The sequence below is a fragment of the Paralichthys olivaceus genome, chromosome 1 (assembly GCF_024713975.1).
Source record: "Paralichthys olivaceus isolate ysfri-2021 chromosome 1, ASM2471397v2, whole genome shotgun sequence".
In the NCBI taxonomy this organism is placed as follows: Eukaryota; Metazoa; Chordata; class Actinopteri; order Pleuronectiformes; family Paralichthyidae; genus Paralichthys; species Paralichthys olivaceus.
Window position 1 is genome coordinate 23,674,994 of NC_091093.1, and position 26,562 is coordinate 23,701,555.

Below are 26,562 nucleotides of genomic sequence, written 5' to 3' on the forward strand. Positions count from 1 at the left end.
GAACAGTTTTAACAACAAAGTAAATGTCCAGATGAAACTCCTGGTGTACGTGCCCTCCACCGTCTCAATTATTTATTTGTTATTAATTAGTATTTGCAAAACTCAAGAACACAAATTCATTCATTCATTCAAAGACCAAGAACAACTATGTTGCCCTTCCTTAGATTTAATTTCTTTATTATGGATACATAATACACGATGGTACAGAAAGACCTGACATAGGCAGTGGATTCTAACTTGGCAAAACATTTCACCATGAGGCAACTTCCTAGATTTTCAGTGGTAGACACTTGACTTTAGGAGTTTGCCGGCAGGGAGGTAAATAATAGCGTAGCTGTTTCCAGAAGGAGGACGATAACGACATGGAGCTAGGGCCCTTCCAGGTGACGCAGTCTCCAGCCTCATTGAGAAGTTGCAGGGCCTCAGGTAGGGAACCTGGCATCGACCCTTTTGTTGTCTCAGTTGAGATGAAAATCAAGCGAGTCTGCCGCTCCACAAGAGAAGCATGGATGGCAGTCAGCAGGCCGGACCCCAGACCAGGATCTGGAGAGGTGGGAACCAGAACCACCGTCCGGCTCTCCTCTATGCATTCAATCACGGCCTCCGCTACAGCTGCAAACAACCAGGGTTCAAATTATGCACAACTCCATTCATATTTTTAGGTTGCTTTGTAGAAATGTGAGGTCAATATTAATACATACGTTTCCCTGGTAAGACGTCACGATCATAAAGACAGAGACTGTAACCAAACCTCTCCTCCAAAACACTCTCCAGCCATTTTCTGTCCTGAGCGTTTAGTCCTACATCCGCGTCGCTCTTATAACACATCATGAAAGCATCGTAGAATTTTCCATCTAATCAGGAAACAACAACAGCTCTGTCACTGCAGTTAAATTGTCTGCACCCCCCCCAAAAAAAGCACAAACATAGATCACTTAAACATTTAAAAAAATATGACTCCTACCTGAGGTACGTCTATGGCAGCCAAGAGTGTCTCTTAAGAAAAGAGTGATTTCAATTTTAAACATCACGCAGACGAATACTGTCAACATCATCACGACCATGAGGCCCACAGTGCTGAGAGTCAGTGGCGTGTAAGAACGGGGAGCTGTTGATTCATAATGGAAAGAGTCATATAGATCATTTTAACCGCCACATTTCTAAAACCACAAATGTTAACAACAAGGCTTTCCTTTTCTGAGAGTAATGGTGACGATGCTTGAGCTCTGGTACGCAGATTGCAGTTTACAGGTGTAATTTTTTGAAAGATCCTCGTCCGACACTTTTCCGAAGACCAGAGATGCTGTCATCTTTATTTGTTCACCATTATTAACCCTTGAAGAAGAACAGAAAGAACAAATAGGATGAGGATTAAGAAAAAGAGTGTTCATGTGACGGTGATTGACATCTACAGAGTTGCTGTAATAGTTGCTACGTGCATATGCAGTGTTTACCGTTTGGTATTTGACGATTTCTCATTCAACCAGAACAAATCATCAAAGTCTAAGGAGGTCACAGCTTCACAATCTATCACCTTTGTTGAGCCTAGAAAAGACAGTTTGTAATATTTAAAAGAAGTGATTTGAAAAGACAAACGTTTGTGTGTGTATCAAAGTTTGAGGCTCACCCAAATCTACATAAAATACATCCTCATGGCGCGGTGAAGTGATCACTGCGGTTTTCATCTTTTCTGGGCAAAAACAAGAGAAAACTCGTTTTCAGAACATATGGACTCTGACGCGGATAAACGTGTAGATAAAGTGTTTGTCTTACTCGTTGGTTCGACATGAAGTTCAAATGTAGAGGTCATATTGTACACATGACTTTTGTACAGGAAAGATCTGGTACAGGAGTAAACACCACTCTGGTTCTTTCCCACACTTGGAAAGTTAACGTCTTTTAGCGATGACTCACCCTCCTATAAGATGGAAAATAAAGTGAATTTAATGAGAAAGTGAAAAAATTGAAGTCAGTCAAAAATCAGCGGTGTGAAATTACCTTGTGCCATTTGATGCCGTTGCTGGTCATATTTGCTCTGGGACTGTTTTCATCAGGGCATTTCAGTATGCAGGACTGTTGTGCGTTACATTTCTGGCTATGACCTCTGGGCTGTGCTGTGCTCACTGTCACTGTGAACCAGGACTGGCAGCTGGAATTCCTTTCATGTCATAAAAGAAAAAAAAGAAAATATATATATAGAAATAAAAAGAGCTATCAGAACAGGATAACACAAGAAATCCAGATTCATCAACCTGCGAATGGTATTTTACCCCAGAGAGCACGAGTAGTTCCCCTGATGATTTCCAGATGCACGGAGAATAACGAGGCTCATACCGAGAACCAGCACGCCCATCTGCTCAGCAGAGGACACGTTGGTCAGATCCATCTCCCGCTTGGTAAGACTGGTCCAGACGTGTGTGGCATCACCATTATGATTAAAGTCACAAGGGCAATGAAGCGCCACCATTTCACCTGGCCGGACCCATATCGCCTTATGTCCCAGCTGCTGTGGACCTGTGAAAGAGCGACAAAAGGTTGACTTCAATTCATTGTGTTAATGAACTGGCTTATTGACAGCGAGAACTGAGACGATGTCAAATATATTACTGTTTTGTGTCCATAATCTGCCTGCAAGTGGCTGGCTGCAGCATAGGTCATAAACCTGCTCTCCTCCATGTTAGTGGACGAGACCATAGACCAAACCAAAAAAATTACAGTATGTGTTGAGTAAATTTTTTTCAAAGGAAGTTATGTTCACGCCGATGTTTGTTCAAGTGTTTATTTTCTTTTGGTTTTAATTAGTTAGTCAATGCTATAAAGATAAGATGAAACATCATGACTGAGGAATGAAAATACAAATACAACATCTATAAATAATAAAAAAATTACTTAGGATGACTAGTTATGATTTTTACTTTAAGTGATGTAGACGGACATATCATCAGAGTAGTAACTACGGCAATGTGAACTGGTGTTATGTTGGATGTGCTAGTGTTCCATGAGTGTACCACTGAGTGTATGTACGGGTTGCTCATTCTCAGTAAAAATGTGTGACCGAGAGAGCAGGTGAGGTTTGTGACCACATCCTATTTTCTTGGAGTTTATAGTTGGTATAAACAATGTCAAAGCATTGTGGGAAAGAAATGTGGCAATGATTTTAAAGTGCTGGTGTATAACAATGTGTCAGTTCAATGATCTGCATGTGAATATGTAGCGTAGAAAAGTTCAGTTGTTTCCTTTTTTCTCGTGTTTCAGTAATAAGCACTGCTGTAATGTAACTAGGTGGTTCAAACTGTTTTGAAGCCCATTTATCCATTTTATGCTTGTTACTCACAACATTTCAGAGGCAAGTATTATAATTTTCACTCCACTCTTTAAATATCTCCATGCACTAGTCACTTTGCAGATTCAGTAAAATCATAGATTAAAAAATCTTCATGATGAGTTATTGTCAGATTACAGTACATTTATTTTCAGTACTTAGCAAATCATTTACTTTCTACAATATGATATTGATGTGAGTAAAGCCTGCTGCCTCCATCACACATACCATCGTGTTACAAGCAGTTTATAGCTGCCTCGGACACATTATGTAAAACCACGACAGGATCATGTCTTACCTGCTGTTGATGTGAAGAGGAAAATGAGAGTGAGCAGAAATGAAAGAGTCGCCATCACTTCGTTTTCACCGTGTTCAGCCACCAAGTGCAGCTCTGCTGAATGACACTTACACTTGCATTTCCCTGATGATGACAAGAGATAAACATGAGGATGTGAGGTCAGTGCAGAAACACACGGTAAATCCCCCACCCAAGAGTTATTATTAAAACTATTTATAATTTATTTCTTTGCATATCCTCCTAATGTACAGTGCTTTACTAATTTCTGCTATTATTATTATTATTTTTGTTATTAATATCATTATTACTAGTAGTATTAGTATTATGACCTGGTGGTGCTATCATTAATAACATCTCTACATCTATAAATATCACTCTTATTATTTTCACTATAACAACCAGCCTGACTGTTCCTGGTCTCTCTCTTCCCTCCCCTCTCTGTGTAAAGTGCTTTGGGATAAAGTATGTTATGACTTGGTGCTAATCAAATTAAACTGAATTGAATTTCAGGGTGAGGCAGAAAACCCAGTGGGACCATTTTAAAGCCTCCATTTACATATAATAAACATTTCACAACACTTGAAAGATGAATATGTCAATGCATAAATATATAACAAGTATGATATTGTATGTGTGTAAAAATAAAAGTATATATATATATATATACTCTTCCTTTCTTCTCTTTCTTCTCATTCTTGTCATTTTTATTTGATTAAAACTATATATCATCGTCCCTTTGAGTCACATTTTATGAGTAAAACACTGGCCTCTATTACAGGAAACATAAAGCCACATCAAGACATATACTAAAAACATTGATATTATATATCAACTGTGACTTTGCTATTTATTCTACAGTTATTCACAGGTATATTTTTAAAAAGATCTTCATCTGACACTTTCCTGAAGACCTGAGATGCTGCCATCTTTGTTTCTTCATCTGGAGAAGAACAGAAAGGGTCAAATGGAAGATGATTAGGAGAGGCATTATTATACGAGCTGTGTTTGACATTTAGACATTTGTTGTAATAGTAGATACAAGCATCTGCCGTGTTTAAAATTTGTAATAGTAAAGAACTTCAGATGATTTCTCGCTCAACCAGAACAACCTTTCAAAGCCTGAGGAGGTCACAGCTGCACAATCGAGTACCTTTGTTGAGACAAGAAAAACTAGTTTGTAAGATTTAAAGGAAGTGATTAGAGAAAGAAGAAACGTTTATGTGAGTAAGTCTGAAGCTCAACCAAATCTACATAATAAACATTGTTCGGTGAAACGATTCATGTAGTTTTCTTCATGTCTGTGGAAAAACAGGAGAAAATGAAATGTTTTATTGAACATATGAACTTTGTTAAATAAACATATGGGTAAGTGCTTTTCTGTAAAGGTCATACTTCACCATGGTACAGGTTTAAACTTTAGTGTTTTTCTTCCACACTGAGAAGTAACCGTCATTTGACACATCCTCCTACAAGATGGAAGATTAAGTTTCTTTTATAAGCCTGAATTCAATAAATATGTGTATAATTAGAAAGTATACTAACTTAGGCTCCTGAAATGGATCTTCACTGGCTTCTATACCACAGGCAGTCTCCTTGGTGACAGCTACAAAATGAAGTGGTTTGTTGTCAGCAGCAGTGGTGTCACAGTGTCAGACTCATTACGACGCAACACAATGTTGGAAACTTGGCTCGTGCGTGCCCTGCAGGGGTTTGTTACTATGCCGACCGTGGCTCTCGTGTACTTGTATTGATTTGTGTCAGTGGCTGTGGAGCGGAGAGAGGACGGGATTTGTGCAAACTCCACTTCACGCTGTGAGGAGATGACTGACGTCCTGCGGCTGGTGTCACAAGCGGACAGACAGGATTTACCGACACTCTCCCAGCTCTCTGAAAATGGTGGGACCAAAGTTTGGTGAAAGTCTGGTTAAGTGTTCGTTCAGTTTCTGGTTATAAATCTAAACAATGTAGTGTCATCAAATTTAACAATGAACATCTGTGTGTTCCATTTTCAGATATTGGCAGTATTTGGGCTGATGTATCTGCTTATATTGAACGACAGATGACATTACAGAAGGTTAGTATGTCTGTCTGTCTGTCTGTCTGTCTGTCTGTCTATCTATCTATCTATCTATCTATCTATCTATCTATCTATCTATCTATCTGTCTATCTATCTGTCTATCTGTCTATCTGTCTGTCTATGTATCTATCTATCTATCTGTCTATCTATCTATCTGTCTATCTGTCTATCTGTCTGTCAGCCCATATATGTATGAAACAGTGTGATAGTGCCCATTCAACTGTCGACTGATTGATTTCTTGTATTAGGGGGTCCAGCTGGCAGGATTGGGGACGTTCACCTTCTCTCAGCAGAGACTGGATCTAGGGAACAGGTTCACCATGATCCAACGACCCATCTTCCTCCTGGCAGGGAAACTGCTCCAGTCTCTGGGTTTAAAGCAGACCAGGCCATTGGCTGCAGGTTAACACATTTTTGACAGCCTACATTATAACATTTGAATGAAATGCATTACCACTTCAGGTGATAACTTATTTTATATGAATACAGGTTGCTGCTAATGGTAATCCTTTACCTCTGGTAAATATTTGGATTTGAGTCTCGGTGATCAGAAAGAATTTCTTTTCACAACGGTGTTTGACACATTAACAAAAGAACAATGAGCATTTGTGTGTCCTTTGCAGCGACACACCTGCCGGTGGTGCAGCTAAACTTTGCAGCGGTGTCACAGGAAACTCCCTTCAGTCGAGACGTAGTGGAGGGCTGCGTGAGAGAAACTCTTCTGCTCCTCTTCAGAGCTTTGGCCTCTGAACGAAACGTGTTTGTAACTTTTCAGGGAATTGGAGTTCTGTCCTTTACAAACAACAAGGTAGCTCCGCTTCCTGTTCTATGTTTCTTATTCTGTGAATCACGTTATTGGCTGTGATGTCTGTTTTGTCATTAAATCTAATATCAGCTGATGTTCTTGAAAGGTCCGGATGAAGTTTAACAGAGATTTTATTAATGCCATGGATGGAACTGGTAGGATGCTGTTAGCCTTTAACAAAGTGAGTATCAAGAAGTGTGTTTTTGCATGTAAGAGCACAATAATTGCATATGTGCTTATAGATAATTAGTACTTTTGCCTCTCCAGAGACCTGGCAGCAGTGTCTCTCTACTGTCTGGTGGAGTGTCCAGGCTGCAGAGGCCACAGACGGTCAACTCCATCACCCTGCCAACCGTCTGCCCCCCTCAACAACACGACAAAGACGCAGACACAGACGGATGGTGCCTGTCACCAGCTCCAGACAAGAGGAAAGCAGGAGGTGAAAGAGACCTCTGCACGAGGCCGACAGTTAGAGTTTAATGAGTCAAATCCTAATCCTCACACTTCTCTCGTCAACGTGCTGCAAAGAAAACTTTAGGCTGTTTAGGTTTAGAAGCTGAAATAAACATGATATGGGGGAAATGATGTTAATTCTTATTTACTGTGCTGTAGATGTATTGTTTGGTGAATCTACTGAGTGTTGTGTGTCTTCACAGATGTTCCCCAACAGACACTGCAACCTGCCAAGATGAATCTTTTTGAAGAAGTGAAACCAAAACTCCCAACGGAGGCCATCACAGACAAGTACTTCACACACAAAGACACAGACACACACACAGACACACACACTCTGGAGAGGCTCAGTTCTCAGTGGACCGAGTCGTTGTTTGCAGGTAAATGAGTCGCTGAGAGCTCAGCGGTGGTCTCATATTGTTTCTGCCCCGAGGCGGCTTAGAGCTCCATCAATGATGCACAACTACCTGTGGGACAGATTCCCCTCCTGTCACCACCTCACTGCACTGTCCACACACACACACACACACACGCACGCACACACACACACACACACACACACACACACACACACACACACACACACACACACACACACACACACACACACACACACACACACACACACACACACACACACACACCATTGTGTGAAGATTGTGTGAAGATCCTCTTGTTAGGTGTTAGCTGATATCCAGTGTCATCACCATTACCCATAAATTGCCTTTTTGCTAAATTGCTATTTGATTAACCTACAGTGATGCAACAATTATTTTCCTTTTTAATTCAAATGCCTTGTCTGTTTCATTTCTATAAATCAAACACAAATAAACATGTGTAAGATGTTGATTTATTTGGTTTCAGTTAAAATTTCTTCCTCGCTCAAAAACCGCACTGTGGATTACTTCTTAGGAAGAATTTGACAAATAATGTGTAAAACTAAATGTTCATGCAGACATGTCCTACAACATCTATATAATCGTATAGACAACAATTTCACATGCACAAGGTAGTCATTCACCTCTATGCACATTATACACGAGTCAAGTATTTATTTCCACTTTCAGGCCTGTCACCTTCATCTCATCACCAGAGGGCGCTCCCACCAAACTGGAGGAACCTTGTGTGAGAATCAGCTGCTCTGGCCACACTCGAGCTGGACAGGTGACTTGTTCAGATTGAAAAAGCCTGAGAAGATCATGATCCACCGACTTTAACTATTCTGAATCCTTCACATTACTGATCCTCCGGCCTCGTCCTTACAGGAGCTGTGCTACCTGTGCATGCAGCGGGCCCAGAGAAATGTCCCAGTGTACCTGAGGGAGCAGGAACAGGCAGAGGAGAAGGCTCGGGACAAACTCCTGCTGCTCAAAGAACAACAGAGAGACAAGCAGCGCATGGAGGAAGAACAGGTTTGTGTGACAGCAGGGGTCGTAGGTCACACACCAGTATGCACAACAACAATAGGAGGTAAAATGTCAACCTGATGATGACAGCGCTAATCAGGGCATCACCAATGTTGTTAGGATTCATCCTCTGGGGAGAATGAATGTCTGAACCAAATAACTTCTGCAGTCCATTCAACAGTTATTGAAATATTGCAGTCGATCCACAGGCTGATCCACAGGCAGTCACACTCTTGTCCACTTGTGTGCATTTTCTCTTAAAAACTCTAAAATATCTTAATACATATATACACATTTATTTTCTATTATATTTAAACCTGTTTCACCTCACCCACGGCACGGTTTGATTCACAGGTGTTTTGGGATATTTCTTTTGGTTTCTGTTCGAAGAAAAGACAAGATCTGAAAACCACAACAAATAGACTGAGGAAGTGGAAACTTAAAGCAAGATAAAACTGAAAGTATTCTCACAACACAGTAAAGGCACTGAAATGTTTCACAAGAAAGAAAAAAAAAGAAAGAGGTAACAGTAAAAACTCTCTCAACATTTGAGGAGTTAAGGGTGGTTCTGCTCTGGGGTCAGTGAGCTGAGACCAAGGCATCATCCCTTTTTCCAGCACTTGGAAAAAAGTGTGGGACACCAGGGAAATTAAAATTCAAAACTACTTTAATGTTGTTTTTGCCAGTATTACTTCGTGGTCCAATAAACCAGCCTCCAAAACTCTAAGCATGTCCCAAGAAGTCATCAGGGCCACAACCCTCTGAGAAAGCACATTTCTTTACCCTGATTAGAGTATTCCAAACTGTCCCTCACCCTATTTTGATCATCGTGATGATATGATGTTTTTTGTGTGTTTATCTGGCAGGAAAGGCTGAATGAGCACCGTGAGCATTCAAAGCAGGTCGCTACATTTAACCTGCAAATGTCAGCAAAGAAAGAGAAGAGTTGTCCCCTGTACCCTGTGAGTATAGAACCTGCAGCCTGATGGATCAACAGTTCAGTCTTTAACAAGTTCATCTTTATATGCAGTTTATGGATGTTACAGTTGTGTACTTTTAGACATGGACTGGAAATTCATCATTTAGACTGAGGAGAAAAAAAGATGATTTTGTTGACAATATCTAACCTGACACTTCTAATCACGAAGTGAATGAAGACGAATAGAAAACTCTCAGTAATATTGCAAAACACGTAGCTAATTACGTCAACTACAAAAACAAATAATGCTTAATCGCACTACAAAAACTTTGCCTGCTACAAAAACTTCCTGTTTACATTCTCTTTCTGAGAAGTTTCATAGAGAGGGATTTAACACAGTGGACGTTATACTCAATGTCTTCTCTGGGCTGCTTAGACTTCATTCATCTTCCCGACTCGGCCCCTCACTCCCGTCAAACGGATTCAGCAGCACCGTTACATGAAAGATCTTCAGAGCCAGGTCGAGAGGCGACAGCAGCGCGAGACTCAGGACCAGCAGAACCGACTTTTACTGGAGCATCTAGACCAGGTCCAGCTGGTCCAGGAGTGAGTCTGAAATGATGGCACCACGCAGGCGTTTCAAATGATCACCTGATGTGATAAATAATGTGTCTTCTGGGGTTTATGTTTCAGGATCGCTTCGCAGAAGGCTCAGCAGTTCCAGCAGAAATATGAGAAAACAAAGCATTACAAGAGAGCTCTGGACACTCAGGCAAGAAAATACTTTAAAAGTGACATAATAGACACAGATTCAGGTTCATGGGTTCTTACTTGAAAAGGTTTAAATGCTCTCACATTCAGAAAACGCACCACTTTCCTTATACTTTGCAAACCTTTTAGATTCACAAGAAAGAAAACTGAAAAAGCGTCACTCAACCTTTAAAAGTGGATTTTTCAGGCTCAACATTTTGCAAAGAATGTTGTTTATAATATCTGTTTGGTCAGTAAGAAAGGATCACCAACGTCATGTTTATTCATTTTTGATTTATGGTATCTCAGAGAATATATCAAATAACCAACTTAATTTGTTAGATTGTTTTTTTTCTAAGTAGACAAATAATGATCAGACGATATTAATATTCAGCAGGTTATAAATGTATTTCAACGATAATTTTGCAGGTCGGTATGGAGAATGCATGGTAAATATGTTTTATTTCTATATATTTTTCTTTGGTTCACAATAACAATTGCGATGTACAGGAATGAGTTTGTCCTCTGATGCTGCTGATCTTTATCGAATCCCAGCATCAACCCCAGATCAAGGGTTTCCAAACGTGCTTTTGTGCTCATCAGGATGAGGAAGGTCACAGGTCAAAGGAAGGCAGCTGCCGCCCATCCTGCCCATGAAGGGCATGACTACAGTTTATATATCATAAGCCACAGTGTATTGTAAATCTGAAATACTGAAATCTGCCACTGCTTTACTGTATTTCAACAAAATAAGTCGTTTTATCTCTACCATGAACCGCTGCTTTAAAATCATGATAAACCAGATGTGGATTCTTGATTTATTGGACCATAAGAAATGAAAGTGACATTATGTCATTAAACTTACTGTTCAATAAAAATGTCCTGCCAAGTAAGAGTTGTAAAAGAAACAAAGCTAACGCCCTATCTCACAATGATAAAGAAGGTGAAAAGAAAATTCCTTCATCAGCCTCCTAGGGTCTAACGTGGCCCATACCCCGATAAAAATACAATACAACTGGTTGGGTTTTTCGTGTAATCCTGCTAACAGACAGACAAACAGCGATGACAACCTGTTTATTCATTTCAGGGAGAATTTCTGGAATATAAACCGAGGTCGTCAGGAATGAGAAAGGCCCTCTCACCAAGCTACACCTGGAAGAGAACTGAAAAGAAACTGAAACGAGTGTGTTCTTCCTTGTAGGTGGCGGATAAGAAGACCACAGACCCTCCAGAGATTCAGACAGACAACGCCGGGTTCAACCGCTGTGAGACAGCAGCCAGCAACACAGAGAACCGAGAGAGGGCGCAGAAGGTCACCTCTTATTGCATTTTAGTTGTGGCCTCATGCAGATGGCAGAAATGACCTTAATCATTGTTGTTGGATTTTATATAAAAGTTTCTATATAATTTTCGGTTTGTATAGCAGCAGTAGAGATACAGTACTCAGTTCCTTTAATGGAAGAAAACTACATGATCAACAGATTGTAGTAAAAGTATCAAAAGTCAAAGTTGATCGAGGTGCAGCTGATTATTTAATCAAATAAGACGAGACAAGATAATCAGTCTGGAGAAATGTGTTGTGTTAAAGCAGAAAATAAAAATATTACAAGTAAATAATCAATAAATTAATAAATATGGAAAAAAATTATTGTAAAAATACAAAATAGCCTTTTACATCAAAACTATTAATTTTGTCTTTTTTAAATTTATTTATCCATTTCTGCATTTATTTATATAGTATATTAAATTCTAAAGCAGTTTTTTGTCCTTAATATGTGATTGCAGGTCTCGAATTGGTCTCATTTATGGTGAAACTAATAAATCTACATATACTTGCAGCTCTTTCAGGTAAATTTCAGTGCAGTCACTCAGAAGAAAAAGGAAGAACTGCACAACCGCCAGGCACAGCTGGAGAAAGAAAGGGAAATGCTCAAAAACAGCAAAACGGCGTGAGTTTGGAAGGAGGCAATGAATGAAATAGAAAATTAAAATGAAAAAATAAGCAAATCTTGGTCAAAAACATGTTTTTTTTCTGTGAACACGGTGATAGTTTGTCTCTGATTTCACTCCAGGCTAATACTCGACCGCATTAATCGCTTTGAGAAGAAGCAGCACATCAGCAAGTCATTAGAGGACGAGTGGAGTCGCAGCGTGAAACTCAAACACCAACGAGAGGAAGAGGAGAAGCGCTTCCTCAGGTTTGTAGATGTCGCCTCACTTTGAACTTTCATCGCTGTTCAACCACTCAGCAGCCCATTCCCAACGTGACTGTTAGCCGCAGCAGCTACAGAGGGCTGGTCATCTGTTTATATAAAGTCTATTGATATTGAACGTGACGCTTGTCCGAATCACACCAAATTCGACACTGCACTTTCTTGGGCCATCAACACTACATATGCCAAGTGTGAAGCTGATAAGTCGGATGGTTCTTAAGATACGTGAGCCACATACAGACAGACTTATATAAAGACCATCAATCATTTCTTTAAGTTGCTGCATATTTGGGACAACCGACCACTTCCTGTTCCTAATTGCCCTCTTTTGGGTTTGATTAGAGTCTCTAACTTTTGTGATTTAAATGATCTCCCCTTTCCCTTATTCACAAACTCTTCTTTCTGTGTTCAACCTAAGAGGATGCTACATCATTCATTCATTGTTTTCATTCATGTATTCTTCTGTTCTTTATCCCTGTGGTCAGGTCTGCTGGTCAGCTCCTGGTAGATAAGCTTGCACAGTACAAGCGCTGCTGCCAGTGTAAGAGGAGGACCACTAACTTGGGAGAGACCAACATCTGGAAGGACTCGTATTACCTCTCTGGCTCACAGTACATGATTTGAAGATGCTTGCTGCAGCGCTTGAACATCTCAACCTCAAAGATTGAACAATTACTCAACACTTGTTCAATGTGAGATCTACTCTTGCTCTTTTTTTTTTTTTATTCAACTTTGGAGTTTGTGTTTGTGTCTTTTGGTATTTGAGTCACCACAAAAGTTAAGAAACAAATCTCTGCTCAGTTATTTAGTTTGGTTCAGAGATCCAGTGGGTTAATATGAGACTGTTGTTCATTTTCCTATAATCATACACACGCTTGGTGTCTTTAATGCATGTGTTCACTCCATGTGTCTTTCCTTCACTTTGACTGTGACCTTACAGCCAGAGTGGACAATCTGAATAACAAGTGAATCCATTTAATGTTGAATTTATCACAGAATAAACTGAATTGCTGTCATGGGAACTGAATTCTATTTCTGCTGTTTTTGTGAATTGTCTTGGGGGCCATATGTTCCCCACTGTGGTTTTAACTGTGCATTACATCAGGGGATAAAGGATTACATTTGAGACAAAGCAATAAGGAGTACAATTGAAGACATGTTATGAGAGGATTAAGTTCAGTGGTGAGAACAATCTAAATAGGCGATAAAGCAAGTTAGAACATGTGTTCAAGTTCAGGTTGTAAAAAAAGATCCATGATATCAACATATAAAATGATTGTTTTTTACAGATTCTGAAAAGCTTCAGCTGTACATGATGTTGGCACAAGCCAAGGAAGCTGTCCCCCATCTGACCCTGAAGGCGTCTATATAAGCCACACCACATACAGTGAAGTACATTACTTACAGTGCGATGAAAAGCAAGAGGGCCTCAACAGGGCCCCAAGTATGTGAGGAGGAGAAAAAACAACACCATCTAAATCATTCTTCATAAATCATGACGAGCTGAAATTAAATGGGAACAAAACGAAAAGAGTGAAAAGAACAAAACAAGATAAGGATGAAAGAGGTAACGTAGCTTTAATATGGGAGGAGGGGTTCATGTGATGGGGAGTTCCTATAGATGATAAAAAAATATTCTTCTGGCAGCCGTCCCAGTTCTGTATGAAGCCAGAACTCCCTTAATGAGCTCATGGAGGCATCTGAAGGTCTTTGTAGTGAAACAGATGCACAGTAAACTTCTCCACACGTTCTGGTTGAGTAATTTACAAACTGACAGATCGTATGTATAGACAAAGACGTGTGTTGTTGAGTATACGCTGTTTAGTGGCACAGAAACATGTCTCCCTCATACTCTAGAGCGAAGAGAAACATGACCTAAATCAGGATCCAGCCTGAAAGGTCTGCATGTAGAGATGGCCCAATTGTTGGGGCTCGTTCCACCTCAGAGTTCTTTAATATTGCTGTGTTGCACCAACACAGGTTTTATTGAAGTGTAAAAAATGACCTGGTTGCAAACAACACATTTAAACTGAAGTTTTGAAAAACAAATGTAGGGGAAATTTCCTCAAAAATAGTTTCCACAGTCAAAAACAAATGCAACTCATTAGTCTCTCCTCTGCCTCAAGTGTTTGTGTCTGTATGAACCAGAACCACCCATCTCCTGCAAAGTCCAGTGTGTGTTCTTGAGATTTAACAAGTCCACACTGACTTCCCTGTGTGAGTGATACTCCAGTGAACTGTTGCTGTAACACACAGACCAAACATATTTAAATCTTCCTCGCTGAATACTAGAGATAAACGCTGGTTTTTAATGATTTCTACGTATTTTTTCACTGATCTACAGTTCAGCATTACTCTTTAGCTGAACCTGATTCTGACATTCGAGTCTGCGACTATCAGTCAGTTACACACTTCTCACAGGAAATCATACCCACTCACCAAAGTTACACATGGGAACAGATGTTGGGGGTGAGGAGAGGGACTGATTGCGACACAAATCTTCTTACTCCAAGTCAGCAAACTGCCAAACTCACTTTGAGCCTGATATTCTAACATAAAGGAAGTGGCATGATTGTTTTCGGACATCTGATGAAATTAACTTGGGTATGTGAGCATGAGTTTTCCCTGCCAACCCTCTGGTAAAAACTCCAGAGAATGTCAGAACGAGCCCACGTGCAGCAGGATTTCGTCCTGAGGATTCACCACAAGCGAGTGGGCGTGTTGATTTCAAACACGGGATGGACTCTGTAAAAACTCTAAAGAAAATGATGGAAAAGAGACACCGAACACGTAGAAGACACCGATGTTGAGGTCAACTGGGAAAAACAATATTCCAGAGCTTTTGGTGAAAAGGGCCGATGACTGTGTTCTCAACAGAGAAAGTCTCGCAGCATTCTTCATATTCGAAAGTCAAACTCCACACACAGTTCCGAGGTGAGAGCATGTGAGCCCTGGACCAAAGACTCATCAGTAATGTCAGTTATTTGTTTTATAGTTTAACGGTAATTTCCTTTCTTAAATATTTTCTTCAGAGTTAAATTACTAATCCTATTTCTGGAGTGGATTACTCGCTCTCCAATGGTTTCTCGGGAGGTTAAATTAATGCAATCAGATGGAAGTTTGGTGACTCAACTGCAATGTCAGTTGTGTAATGTGAGCCTCACTGTTGGAGTGAATTGTGGAGTTATTAGCAGGGTGGAGGGCACTGCCTCTTGGGGCATATATGCTTCCCTTCGAGCAGCAGACCGCAGGAGGCCACTGACAACATATTTTATGCTGTTTGTCATGCACTTGATGACTGGTGTGGAGGAGGTTATGTGAGGCTGCAGCTCTGAATTGTCCTCATATATTTGGTTCAAATGTGGGAATATTTCCTCTGGAGAAAAAATGTGAAATGAAAGAGACTTGTGAAATACAGTGAACACCCTCCCCCTCTTTCTTCAGCCATTCTGTTCTGTGTGGTTGTGTTTTTATGTTACCAGATTCCCAGGCTTGTGGATCTGATGATTGTCCATAGTCTTACTGGCAGTTTTAGTGTCTGAGTCTCATTTCAGATCAAGATGTCCCCATCCTGCCCACATGCTGTCCCACAGGGACCAGAAAACAGTCTCCATAACACAAACATGGGGCGGGCTGCGATGCTGACCGACAACCAGTATCTTCACGTCTTTATGTCCAAAAAAAAAAAAGATTATTTGTAAAATATGGGTAGAATTGATGAAATCAGGACAGTGTACAGTGTTGTACTGGCAGTATTACTCTGAATACTGTTTCATGGTCTGGGTCAGGATGACGACAAAATGTCACAAAATTGGCTGAGCAAAAATCACTCAGCAGGAATTTGTCAGGGTGAGTCTCGTTCACTACAACAGAAGAACATGTGTAACATTCAGGCGAAGGGTTGCATCTGGGTAGAAGCAAGACATGAGCATGACAACATGCACAACAACAACAACAAATCCTACACATTATTCTATGTGACTTTTGTTAAGCTCATGAGATGTGAGTCACAGCGTCACGTTAATCATCACAAGCATGATTGGCTGAAAAGACGTCACATGAGAAGAGATGTGTAAACACAGACGCGATCCATATTTTACTATCGAGATAAAAACTGATAATAAGTGTCACAAAATGAACAAAGTATCGTACATCACACATTATTGATCGTACGAAGGGCAAAATTATCCTAAAAATACGATAATAATCGTACATCTGGCAACAATGGGTGGAGCAGCCAGGTGCAGCCAGGAAGAGGCAGGAAGTGACGTATTAATTCTCCTGCGTAGACCATGTGATCATGTTTACATCACCTCAACACTGTTGTGGAGCTCTTATCACCAGCTGTTGGTTCTGTAGGATTACTGCTGTATGACAAAACTATCAGATTAAAAACTGAAAGAGAAGCTAGAGAAAACTTTTCCAATCAAACTTTTTAAGTAAATAATTAATGATGGGGGGGGGGGGGGGGGGGGTTGTACATATTTATGATCAAAAGCAAGATCTGTTATTGTCTGGATTTGTCATCAGCACATCTGAGAAATAAAAGCTGTATTCTGTGTGAGCCAGAAACGACCACGCCCGCTCCCACGGCCCCTGAACAGTGTGTCTTCCATACGAACATGTGAGTGCACACACGGTCGCACGCACACACAGCCTTCGTCTCTCCATCTAGCACGATCAGTACACTGACCCACAGGGAAACTCATGTTACACTCTCTGCAAGTTGAAAACTGTTATTTCCTGACATAAATATACAGGCTCTGGTGGAGCCTCCGTCTTTCCTGTTCCTCTTCCGATCATAAGTACATCCTTACGGTTCACACGTGAATAATCTCAAAGCTGAGGGTGACCTGATTGAACAGGCGCCTTGAGCAGCAAGTCACTGGTTTGATTCCTGGCCAGATGGACCTTTTAGTGTTTGTCATTCCCCGGCTCTCTAACCCCCTTTCCTGCCTCTGTAAAAAGTACATTTAAAAAGAATAACAGAGAAATGTATTGTACTGTTAAGGGCAGCAGATGTTGTAATTTTGAAAAAAACATACATGTTTGAATATTGAGCACCTTTCTCCTTATTCCCCGTCCTCCTCATAATTCTTACTTTTCTTGAAACTGACATCCTTCCTCCTTCCCTTCTTCACCCTCTCTTTACGCTTTGATAGATGTCATTCCACATGACCTCTTTTACCTCTTCACCACCTCTCTTTATACTTATTCCATGTATCCCTCTGTGTCTTATCTGAGGTTCCTGCCCACACTAATACAACACACATGTCTGCAGCTGTATAATGAGCTGCTGCAGGGATCCCGACTTGGCAGCAACACATGGCGGTCAGCGTGGATGACTGTGTTGTGGTCTGTGGAACATTGCTGTTAAATTGTCCAGCACAGTACGATTCATCATCAGAAACTGTTTCTTGTGCTGACATTCACTGCGCAGAGTTCAGGCAGTGAGATGCAACAGGTAACTTTGGCCCCTAAGTGTCTCTCAATCAAAATAATAACAAAACACCAAGTTTGATGACATCATGAAGCAGCGTGGGATCATGGGAGTTGATGTCTTCACCATAATCTATGACAGCAAGCAGATTATCATGATCCAGTTAGAGTGGCAAAAACTAACAGTGGAAGGAGAAAACAGCTGACTGCTAACAGGCTAGCAGTGTGTACCTGCTTCGTTATATGTTGTTAGCCCCAGAAATGATTGCAGAGATGGACAAAGCCGCAGGTATTAAGAAATAAAAAGTGACTAAAATTAAAGGTCCCCTTACCTTTAATAAAATTTTATATTCCTCTGGGTTTGAAAACTGTTGGAAACATTTTGGATATAGTGAGTTAACAAGTTAAGAAAATATACAACATATGAGAAGTTGTTTTTAGACATTTTAATTTAGTTCAATTAGTTGAATTAAACATTTAGTTTAGTTTAATGCAAGTGTTACATAATCTTTAACACAACAACTTCCATTATAAAAATTAGCTCTGAAATTTCTCGAAGAGTCTTAACTGTCTAAACGATGGGTGGCATCTTTTTATATTTTTATTTTGCTGAAGGGAACGGGTGGATCTTGCATTTCAAACTCCTCACTCCTCGTTTTTTCCTCTTGTGTGTTAGTGTGTGTTTGTTCACATGTGCATGTTCTGCCTGTGTGTTGCTCTGCCCTCTCTCATGCCTGTTTATGGTCAAACTATGCTGGCAGCTCTGTCAGAGCACAGCAGAGGTCATGGGGGGGGAAACAAGGAAAAAGAGAGAAAATGTAACTTGCTCATCCAGTTTAGCTTCTATATGTCATTTATAGTTCCCCTCAGATTTGTCATCTTCTCTCCAAAGTTATGACACAGAAATTCAGTAAAGCTCCCACTATTGTTTCACACTTTCTGTTTTGTGTCCGAGCATAAATTCATTTCAGCAATAAACTATCCCTCCAGATAATTTGAGGGGCACTGTCATGTCGTCCATCTATGGTAAGTTGCTTGGATAACCCTAACCCGCATATGTTAAGCATTAATGTAAACATCTGTGGTATTACTGTAACACAACAAGATAAGTAATGGATTATGGACTTATAGAAAATGATCATAAAAGCAGGCGCACACACACAGACACACAAACACACTCACACAATGTGCGTCACACTAAAATATGATTTCATGCAGTCAGCCCTCATGTCATCACCTGTTCATCAACAACAGTTCATTCCCTCCGATCCCTCTGCACTTGCTCTGCATCTGTTATTAACTGAGAACGAAGGAGTGTCCTGACACTGTGAGGGAACAGGCCCCAGTGAGCTGCAGCTTCAGGTCGGCTCACAGCACAAGGTGGAGGATTTCTTTTTTCATGCAACAGTTTGGCAGATAACACTGGGAGGAGCCTCTTGACAATTCAGCGTGTTCCAGCTGAAGGCCGAGCCTGGTAAGGGTATTACAGCAGCATGACTGATCACACTGCTGCTCGGCCTGAACACACTCACCCCATTCGATGTGAGTGGGTGTGTGTCTGTGTTTGAACGGGTTTCAGTTTAATACCATCGGTTCCTGCTGGTAATGAGAGGAGTCTTGATCGATGTGAGCAGCTGGGAATGGAGGCAGAGTGAGAGACGAAGTTGAGAAACTACCATCGTGTGAAGCAACAGTGCACATGTGTGTGTCAGTATAAATATACTTGTAGGGACCTGCTCATGACAGGCTGCTGAAGACGCCCCCCCCCTCAGGCTTTAGTTTAAGATTCAGGCTGAATCAAATGTGTATGTAGAAGTCACACACTCAGTAGAGGACATACGAGGCCCAGCAGTCCCCTTAAAGGTCCAGTGATTTGGGCAGAAATTGAATATAAAATAATCCTAGTGATGTTTTCAATAGGGTGTAATCATCTAAATTATATGACTTGTTGTTTTCTTTACCCTTGAATGGGCTTTTATATTTAAAAATGTTCTCTCTGTGGAGGCTGCCATGTTTTTTTACTGTCGTCCAAACTAAACAAACTAAAACCTTTTGAGTTTTCATGACAACTGAAGTTCACCACAGGTTCTCTCTCATGTTGGGAAGGGGGGAGGGTAAGATGCAACGTGAAACTTCACCACAAGTTGTCACTTAATTCTACACACTGAACCTTTAAGAAACAACATGTTAACTAACCTAACACAAACTTCTGTTTTGAGTTGAACCACCTCTGTAACATGTCTGATATTATTAATCAAGATCCATGAATCATCCTCTGGGAAATCAGTGAAAATGTTGCAAAAAATGCCTTGTTGCACAATGTTAAAATTACAAAACAAACTATTACCACATCTGCACCACAGTTTTATGAACTGGCCGAGCACCAAGTTTTGTGGTAATCAGTCCAGTACTTTTTGTGTAATCCTGCTAACTATCAAACAGGTGCAGCCTGACTGAGAGCTCCAGGAACCTACACGCCCACCTACACCTGCCACCTGCACTGGTTGGACGACACTATGCACGCAATGCTTTAGCATTTTACTGTAAATGGGACCATTGTTTACAAAATGAACATGCTGTATTGAAGAAGACTTGAAACATAAACTCTTTGGGTCACATTCCAATCCTCTACAAAACGTCATGGAAATGGGTTGAGCAGTTTTTGTGTAATCCTAACAGACAAACAAACACAGATGAAAACATATCTTACTGAGTAGAGGTAAGAATATTGAACTGAGAGATGATTTCATGTTACTAAGGACAATAATAACTTAGTTTGAGGCTACATAACCTCTCATCCTACGATATTAAGACACAAGTGTTTTTTGGGCCGCTTAAAATTTAAAAATGTTTTTACTGCAGTGAAAAAAGAGTTTTCCTGATTGCAAAATAATGAACTCTCAAAAAAAGCAGAAATGTAAGACAGAGTTTTTGAGTGAGATGAATGGATACAGAATTTGCTCCGCGGATACGTACCTGACATGTTTCTGAATGATTACTGCTCACTTAGGTTTTCAACACTAATCCATCAAACTACTCTTGAAATGTTGAAATAATAAAAAACTAACTACATGCAGCCTGGATCAGTGGCTGTGGCAGGGAAAGGCCCGGAGCTGCTTTGGTTAGTGATTGATTACCAACAGTTTCTTGCTGATCTTGGACCTGAGCCTTAGTCCACAGAAACACAGATACACACATGCTTGGCTTTGCTATAGTTGCAAGGACAGTTTATTCAAACTTAATCCTTGTGGAATTATGTAACCCTGCTTAAAACAGCAAGAGTCAATGCTTCACCCATCTGTGGGTAGTGTAATGTAATGTTTTAAAGTCAAAAACATTATCTCATCATTTTAATCTAATAAGTATTTTGTCTTCATTAAAAGTCACAAAGCAAAGTTTTACGTATATCGCACTTTTCACAGACAATCGCAAACAGGGTTTAACAAGATCTCAAATTGAGAAAGATACACAAACAAATGATACAAAGATTTAGAAAAAGGTTAGCACATGCGACATGTTAAGAAAAGTGATCGTAGACTGCGGGTCCAGAAAGTGAAGCCAATACAGAAATGCCTGAAACCTGTATTTTCTAAAATGACCAGCAGAGGGTTCACTTGCAAAAAGTAGTTTCTATTGTCGTTGTAGTCGACGATAGAAACTACCTAGTAAACATTTTCCTGATTTTGGTGCGAATCTAGATCATGGGGCGGATCCAGGATTTATTTTCACTTCAACTCTGTAAAACAGGATGTTTTTCAATTTCTTTCCATGATTTCTCAAAGAATAATTCATGGATCTTGATTAAAATAAAATCAGACTTTTTTAGGGGATGGATATTTATAAGTGAGTGCATTTTGATGCAGATCCAAAGAAAAATCAGCATCTAGTGAATTTAAAAGTGGTTTCATAAGGGGTTTGTTGGGCCTTGGCAGAGGTATGAGCTCTACTGAGTGTCATTCTTATTCCTTCTTTTTTTTACCTTGTTGCAAAACACTTTGTTAGGAGGAAATGCTTTACATGTATCACAAACAATAGACGGCCCAGACATGGAAAAAAGAAAAAACTAGATCATAAAATTCACCGGCGGGGGTTAAACTGTATGAACGAGCAGAGAAACACTGGAGCAATATTCCCAGTTTCATAACAACACGGAAAACCCCTTTGTCCGAATGACGCAGAGGTCTCCCTCCTGCTGTGAACACACCCTTTCCCACACGGAAGCTCTCATTAACCTGACTGACTCCACACTTCCTGCTGGTCAATCATTGTGCCCCAATTTACTGGTTACTGTGGCAACAGTTGTTTTCTGGGAACAAGGGTGTCTGGGTACTGAGAGAGGTCAGCTACAGAGAAATATTGGTGTAAAACGCGTGTTTTTGCTCATTCAAACATTTAGTACGTTTTTCCAACACTTCCCAGTATTTCACCTGTTAAAACTAAAAGCGACGCCAAGGCCCCCTGCATTTCTGGAAATATCCGTCCCCTTGATCTTTTTCATCATTCAGGAATTGCACATGAGGGTGAGAAGAAAATTAAAGACAGAAAACAGATGATATTCCATCATGTAATACATGATAACATAACAGGAAACCTTCTGCTGGTACAGTTATTGTACCAATGATGATGTGGGTTCTCTGAGTCATACAGATATTTGAAATGTGAACAATATGTCGTGTCCTGCAGCACTGAACTGTAGCAGCAGATGTTCATGTAAAAAACAAAACTTCAGCCTGGTATTTTTTCTCCACCTTCACTTCTGCAGATGAGTCTCCGTGACGTTTTACATCCTGCCGAGCACCTGCTGAGTTCATTGTGCTGATAATTGTGAGAACTTCCATTATGACTCGGAGACAAACATCGCTCAGTCATTCCAACGACAACTCCTGGAAGCACTTCAGTCCTTAAACATAATTATCTTGGGAGGGATTGTTAAAACGATGTGGACTGTCAGCTGCCTACTGGACCCTTAATGTGAGTTTAAGCTGATTCTTGGATGAGACTGAGATCAACTCTCAATGTTGGTTTACTCAAAACCAAATTTGGCACTTGAGTGAAAACAAAAACAAGCATAATCATTTGAATTTCTTGATCATTTCTGTGACTGACAAAACTGCTGACACACCTCATCATGAAGGCTTCATCAGAGCATAGGTGTCAACAGTGATCTCACCCATTCCGTTACTTTTTTTAGTTGCGTTTCCACCGAAGGAACTCGGAACCTTTGCAGGAACCCCCCCCCCCCCATAAGTCCCTGCTCTGGAGGGTAGTATTTAACAATACAACTGTCTCTGCAGTAATTCACAAAATCTGTTTCCTTACTTCAAGTCAAGCATTTTCGCTGTTTTGAACTTGTATGTTGCTTTGTTACTGCTCGTCTCTTTTCTGATCAGTGGCAGCACAATTCTAATCTCCTGTATGTTTGCCTAATTTATGTAGTGTCATCATTCTTGAAAAGTCTTCTGCGTTACTGCTGATTCTTGTTTCCAAAACACTTCAAACTCAACAGTATTGGGCCCATTACCATACACATCCAAGTGTGATGCCTGTAAGATGAATGGTTGTTGAGAGTCAAATACAGACAGACTTCTGGAATTAGTTGATCAATTCCACAAAGTAATACTACGCAGAGCTACTAGAATGACTGTCGGGTCTAATATTTTCACTACTGGAGTACTGCCTTTTCACTGACGTTGTTTGGGGGAACACATAATGCCATGCTGTCTTTTTCAGGGAGAGATTCAGCGTGGGAGAGGCTTTTGTTTCTTCTTTTAAAGGACGTACAAATAGAAATTAAAAAAAAACCTCACACAAATGCGGGGAAATCCAAATGGCTGATCCATTTAGGAGGAGGCAGGAGCTGAGCAGCTCGAGCGGCTCAAAGACCTGGAAGTGACTCACATGTCCCAGAACCTGACCCCCATCATTAACAACCGCCTACACCTCCCACAGACACACACAGAGAACCCTCAGTGGTGCAGCAGAGAGAATTAGAGTCTGAACCAGCGAAATGGAGATCAGATCATCATCAACAGAATGTAGGGGCACGACTGTGGTCTGCTGGGGTTTGTGTTGTGGTCAGAAGGGATCTTACTGGTTAGCTGACAGACTCAATGTGCAAGACTTGGGTTTTGTGGTGAGACCACCTCTGCCCGGCTGGAAGAGTTTAACCTCTGATCTCCAAGCTGCGATATCATCAGCAATACAGAGCGGTGGAGCGAGCGATGAAAATGAATGTTACATATCAGAAGTACTGGAGCAAAACAGGAAAGCCCCAACTGGAAAAAACACTCACTGTGCTGATGGTGTTTTGGGTTATCTGAGTCACAGAGCTGAGATGAACATGCACTGTCCCTGCAGCTCTGGAAAGATTAATAAAGTCTCTCCTGGGCAGCACATGCTCGTCGTTCCTCTCCTGACATTGTACCACATACTGAACCACTTGTTGCTCCCTGAAAGGTCCACACACACACACACACACACTTGAATTACTGCAGGGTTCAGATATTATCTCAAGATGTTCTTTGACTGTGAGAAATTAGTCTCCCAATCACACATAACTGATCTCGAGGATGAATATGTTTTGCTCTGAGAATGAGACAATGCCTGGATAACAGCCCTGAAAAGCCTTTGTAAAGACCCAGGGGACTTACGGATGGAAGGGATTCACAGGGATTCCTGACTGTCACTTTCCTCAGTATGTGGTTGCTCTCTAGGGGATGGGCGGATGCTCAGCTTGGATCAGGCCAAAGGAACGAGCACAGGCAAATAAGGTGTTTGAGTCGTAGGCCAAACAGCTGGATCAAAAAAGCATGTGGGTGGTATTCTATGACAATCCCTGTGAACAGCATGATGACGAATGAGACGTCGGACGACTACACTGTTTGGTATCAAGTTTGTTGCTGCTGCGTCAACTGTGTATTAGACAGACTGACTACAGTCTGATCAGTGAAAGGGACACAGCTTGAACTGTGACAGTGAAAGTGTCTTATACTCAGATCCAGTCAGATTTTTCAGCTATGACTTCACACATATTTAAAAATTGTGGTTCTCTGCCAAGGAGATTAAGTTTTCACCTCTGTGTTTGTTGGTTTGTCAACAAGATTACACAAAAATAACACAATAGCACAAATTTCCACAAAACTTGTTGGAATGATGCCATATGGGTCGGGGAAGAACTCTTTAAATTATTGTCACAAATTATAAGCCCATATTTACAAATCACAATTTGTCTCATAGGGATTAATTCAGCTGCTTTCATGATCCAACATCAGTGTCAGACTATGTTGTTTTTAAATGACATCCAACACCCTGTTGTCCAATAAAACATTAAGCAACCTGAACATATTTCACATTTGTAAAATATAATTGAGGCCATCTTTTGCATCAGTTGCATAATTCTTATTTGAATAACCTAACTTGACATTGTGCAAGTCAAAGGACTTAGAGGCGCACATGAGAAATAGTTCACGACCTCTTTATGCAAACTGTGTTCACGAGCCGGCCAGAGCTGTCCGTGAGAAATTTACAAAAGAAACCTCAAAAAAAAAAGGGAAAATTGAAATAATCTCCGGAGAGGCCATGTAAAGAGGGTTCCAGGAAGGAAGGGGAAAAAGTCTCTGTGGTATCAGATCACAAGTCTATTTGAAATAAACTGCACTCATGACCAGCATTCAGCATTCAGCGTTCATTACTGAAGGGTAATTACCACAGAGCTGTGGTACAATGAAAGACTCATTGTTTTGATTAAATCAGGCTCTGATTACATACGTCGGCCTGTACAATGAAACTTCAGAGGAGAGCACGGTTCAAACAATCATGAACTTCTAAATGAACCAAATTTGCTAAGACATCAAATTTGAAACCCCCCAAAAAAAACATCTTAAATAAAGCCTCAAGCTCCTGGTGGATGTCATAAATGTTTTGCCATATCTTTCACGAGGGTGTGAGTCACTTTCCAATGAGCCAGAGTATCACATGCAAGAGCTTCAGCCTGGTCCTGTAGGCGAATTCAGTTGAGAATAGCTCAGTCATCAGAAGCAGCGAGAAAGAGCAGCTGTGACTGTTTGATCACATTATGACTCCATGTCTCCTCTTCTTCTGCATCTTCTAACTGAAATCAATATCAACTGAATGTTATGCTGTAGAAAACCAGGCTGATGAGAACCATCGCTGACTCAAACTCTTCTGAACCTTCTGCACCTGGAACCACACCCAGTGGTGAGGTGGTGCCTGGAGAAGTTTGCATACTACATTTTTTTCAGCAAAGGATAAATGTTTTGTTTTATAAACTGTGACATGAAGTACTACTAATGATTTGTTTAACCTGAAATGGGCAAGTTGTCAATTTGTGATGCAGATGCAGATCTGGCATCAATACTGGCCCACAGACTTTATGGTGAGTCAACTTCACGATGATGCAGATGAGTAAACTCAGCAGTCTATGGGCCAGTAGTTTCTGTTGTGAACTCTCACATGGAGCAGCTGAACTGCAACAGGAGGCCAGAGTAGGCCAGAGTGTACCACCATTATAAAACTACACATTATTTGTCATGGGGCAGTTTGGAAATATGACTGTATAAATATCAAAGTTTGCAAATATTACAAATGTTACTGAATAAATAACTTCACTGCACGTTATTAGCAATTTACAAGGTTCAGCCATTAAAAAGTTCTCACCGTGGTTGACGTCTTCACATTGTTGAACATGAGGCAGAGTCTCTGTCCCCATCAGCTTCCTCTCTGACCAATTTAGTTACGTTTTCTTTATTAGTTATTTAATTAGTTTAGTTAATGTCAGGGAAAAGAGCAGGTGATAAACAGGAAGTCAAACACTGGCATGACACGCTCTACTCTGCCTCTGATTGGCTGTTAATCAGGAA

General features: G+C 40.6%; 2 protein-coding genes across 3 annotated transcripts; one reads left to right on the forward strand and one right to left on the reverse strand.

Annotated features, from left to right (window-relative positions):
- Positions 1 to 160: 160 nt before the first annotated feature.
- Positions 161 to 26,541, reverse strand: LOC109624811 (interleukin-18 receptor 1-like). The gene is made up of 11 exons (XM_069525760.1): positions 26,360 to 26,541; positions 3,621 to 3,743; positions 2,271 to 2,514; positions 1,999 to 2,158; positions 1,774 to 1,918; positions 1,628 to 1,690; positions 1,455 to 1,545; positions 1,184 to 1,335; positions 965 to 1,108; positions 702 to 854; positions 161 to 612 (listed from the first exon to the last, which is right to left on the reverse strand). Exons 1-11 carry the CDS (start codon positions 26,409 to 26,411, stop codon positions 269 to 271), a joined length of 1,671 nt encoding a protein of 556 aa, XP_069381861.1. The 5' UTR covers positions 26,412 to 26,541; the 3' UTR covers positions 161 to 268.
- On the forward strand, positions 5,315 to 13,271 carry LOC109624810 (coiled-coil domain-containing protein 81). Of its 2 annotated transcripts, none has more exons than XM_020079727.2 (16): positions 5,315 to 5,516; positions 5,633 to 5,694; positions 5,947 to 6,100; positions 6,322 to 6,506; positions 6,610 to 6,684; positions 6,771 to 6,942; positions 7,160 to 7,247; positions 8,024 to 8,120; positions 8,222 to 8,368; positions 9,229 to 9,324; positions 9,718 to 9,887; positions 9,975 to 10,053; positions 11,233 to 11,343; positions 11,871 to 11,980; positions 12,104 to 12,229; positions 12,730 to 13,271. In XM_020079727.2, exons 1-16 carry the CDS (start codon positions 5,441 to 5,443, stop codon positions 12,866 to 12,868), a joined length of 1,887 nt encoding a protein of 628 aa, XP_019935286.2. In that variant the 5' UTR covers positions 5,315 to 5,440; the 3' UTR covers positions 12,869 to 13,271. The 2 variants fall into 2 exon arrangements, with proteins under 2 accessions (XP_019935286.2, XP_069381860.1); XM_069525759.1 differs by having other exon boundaries at positions 5,420 to 5,543.
- Positions 26,542 to 26,562: the final 21 nt, after the last annotated feature.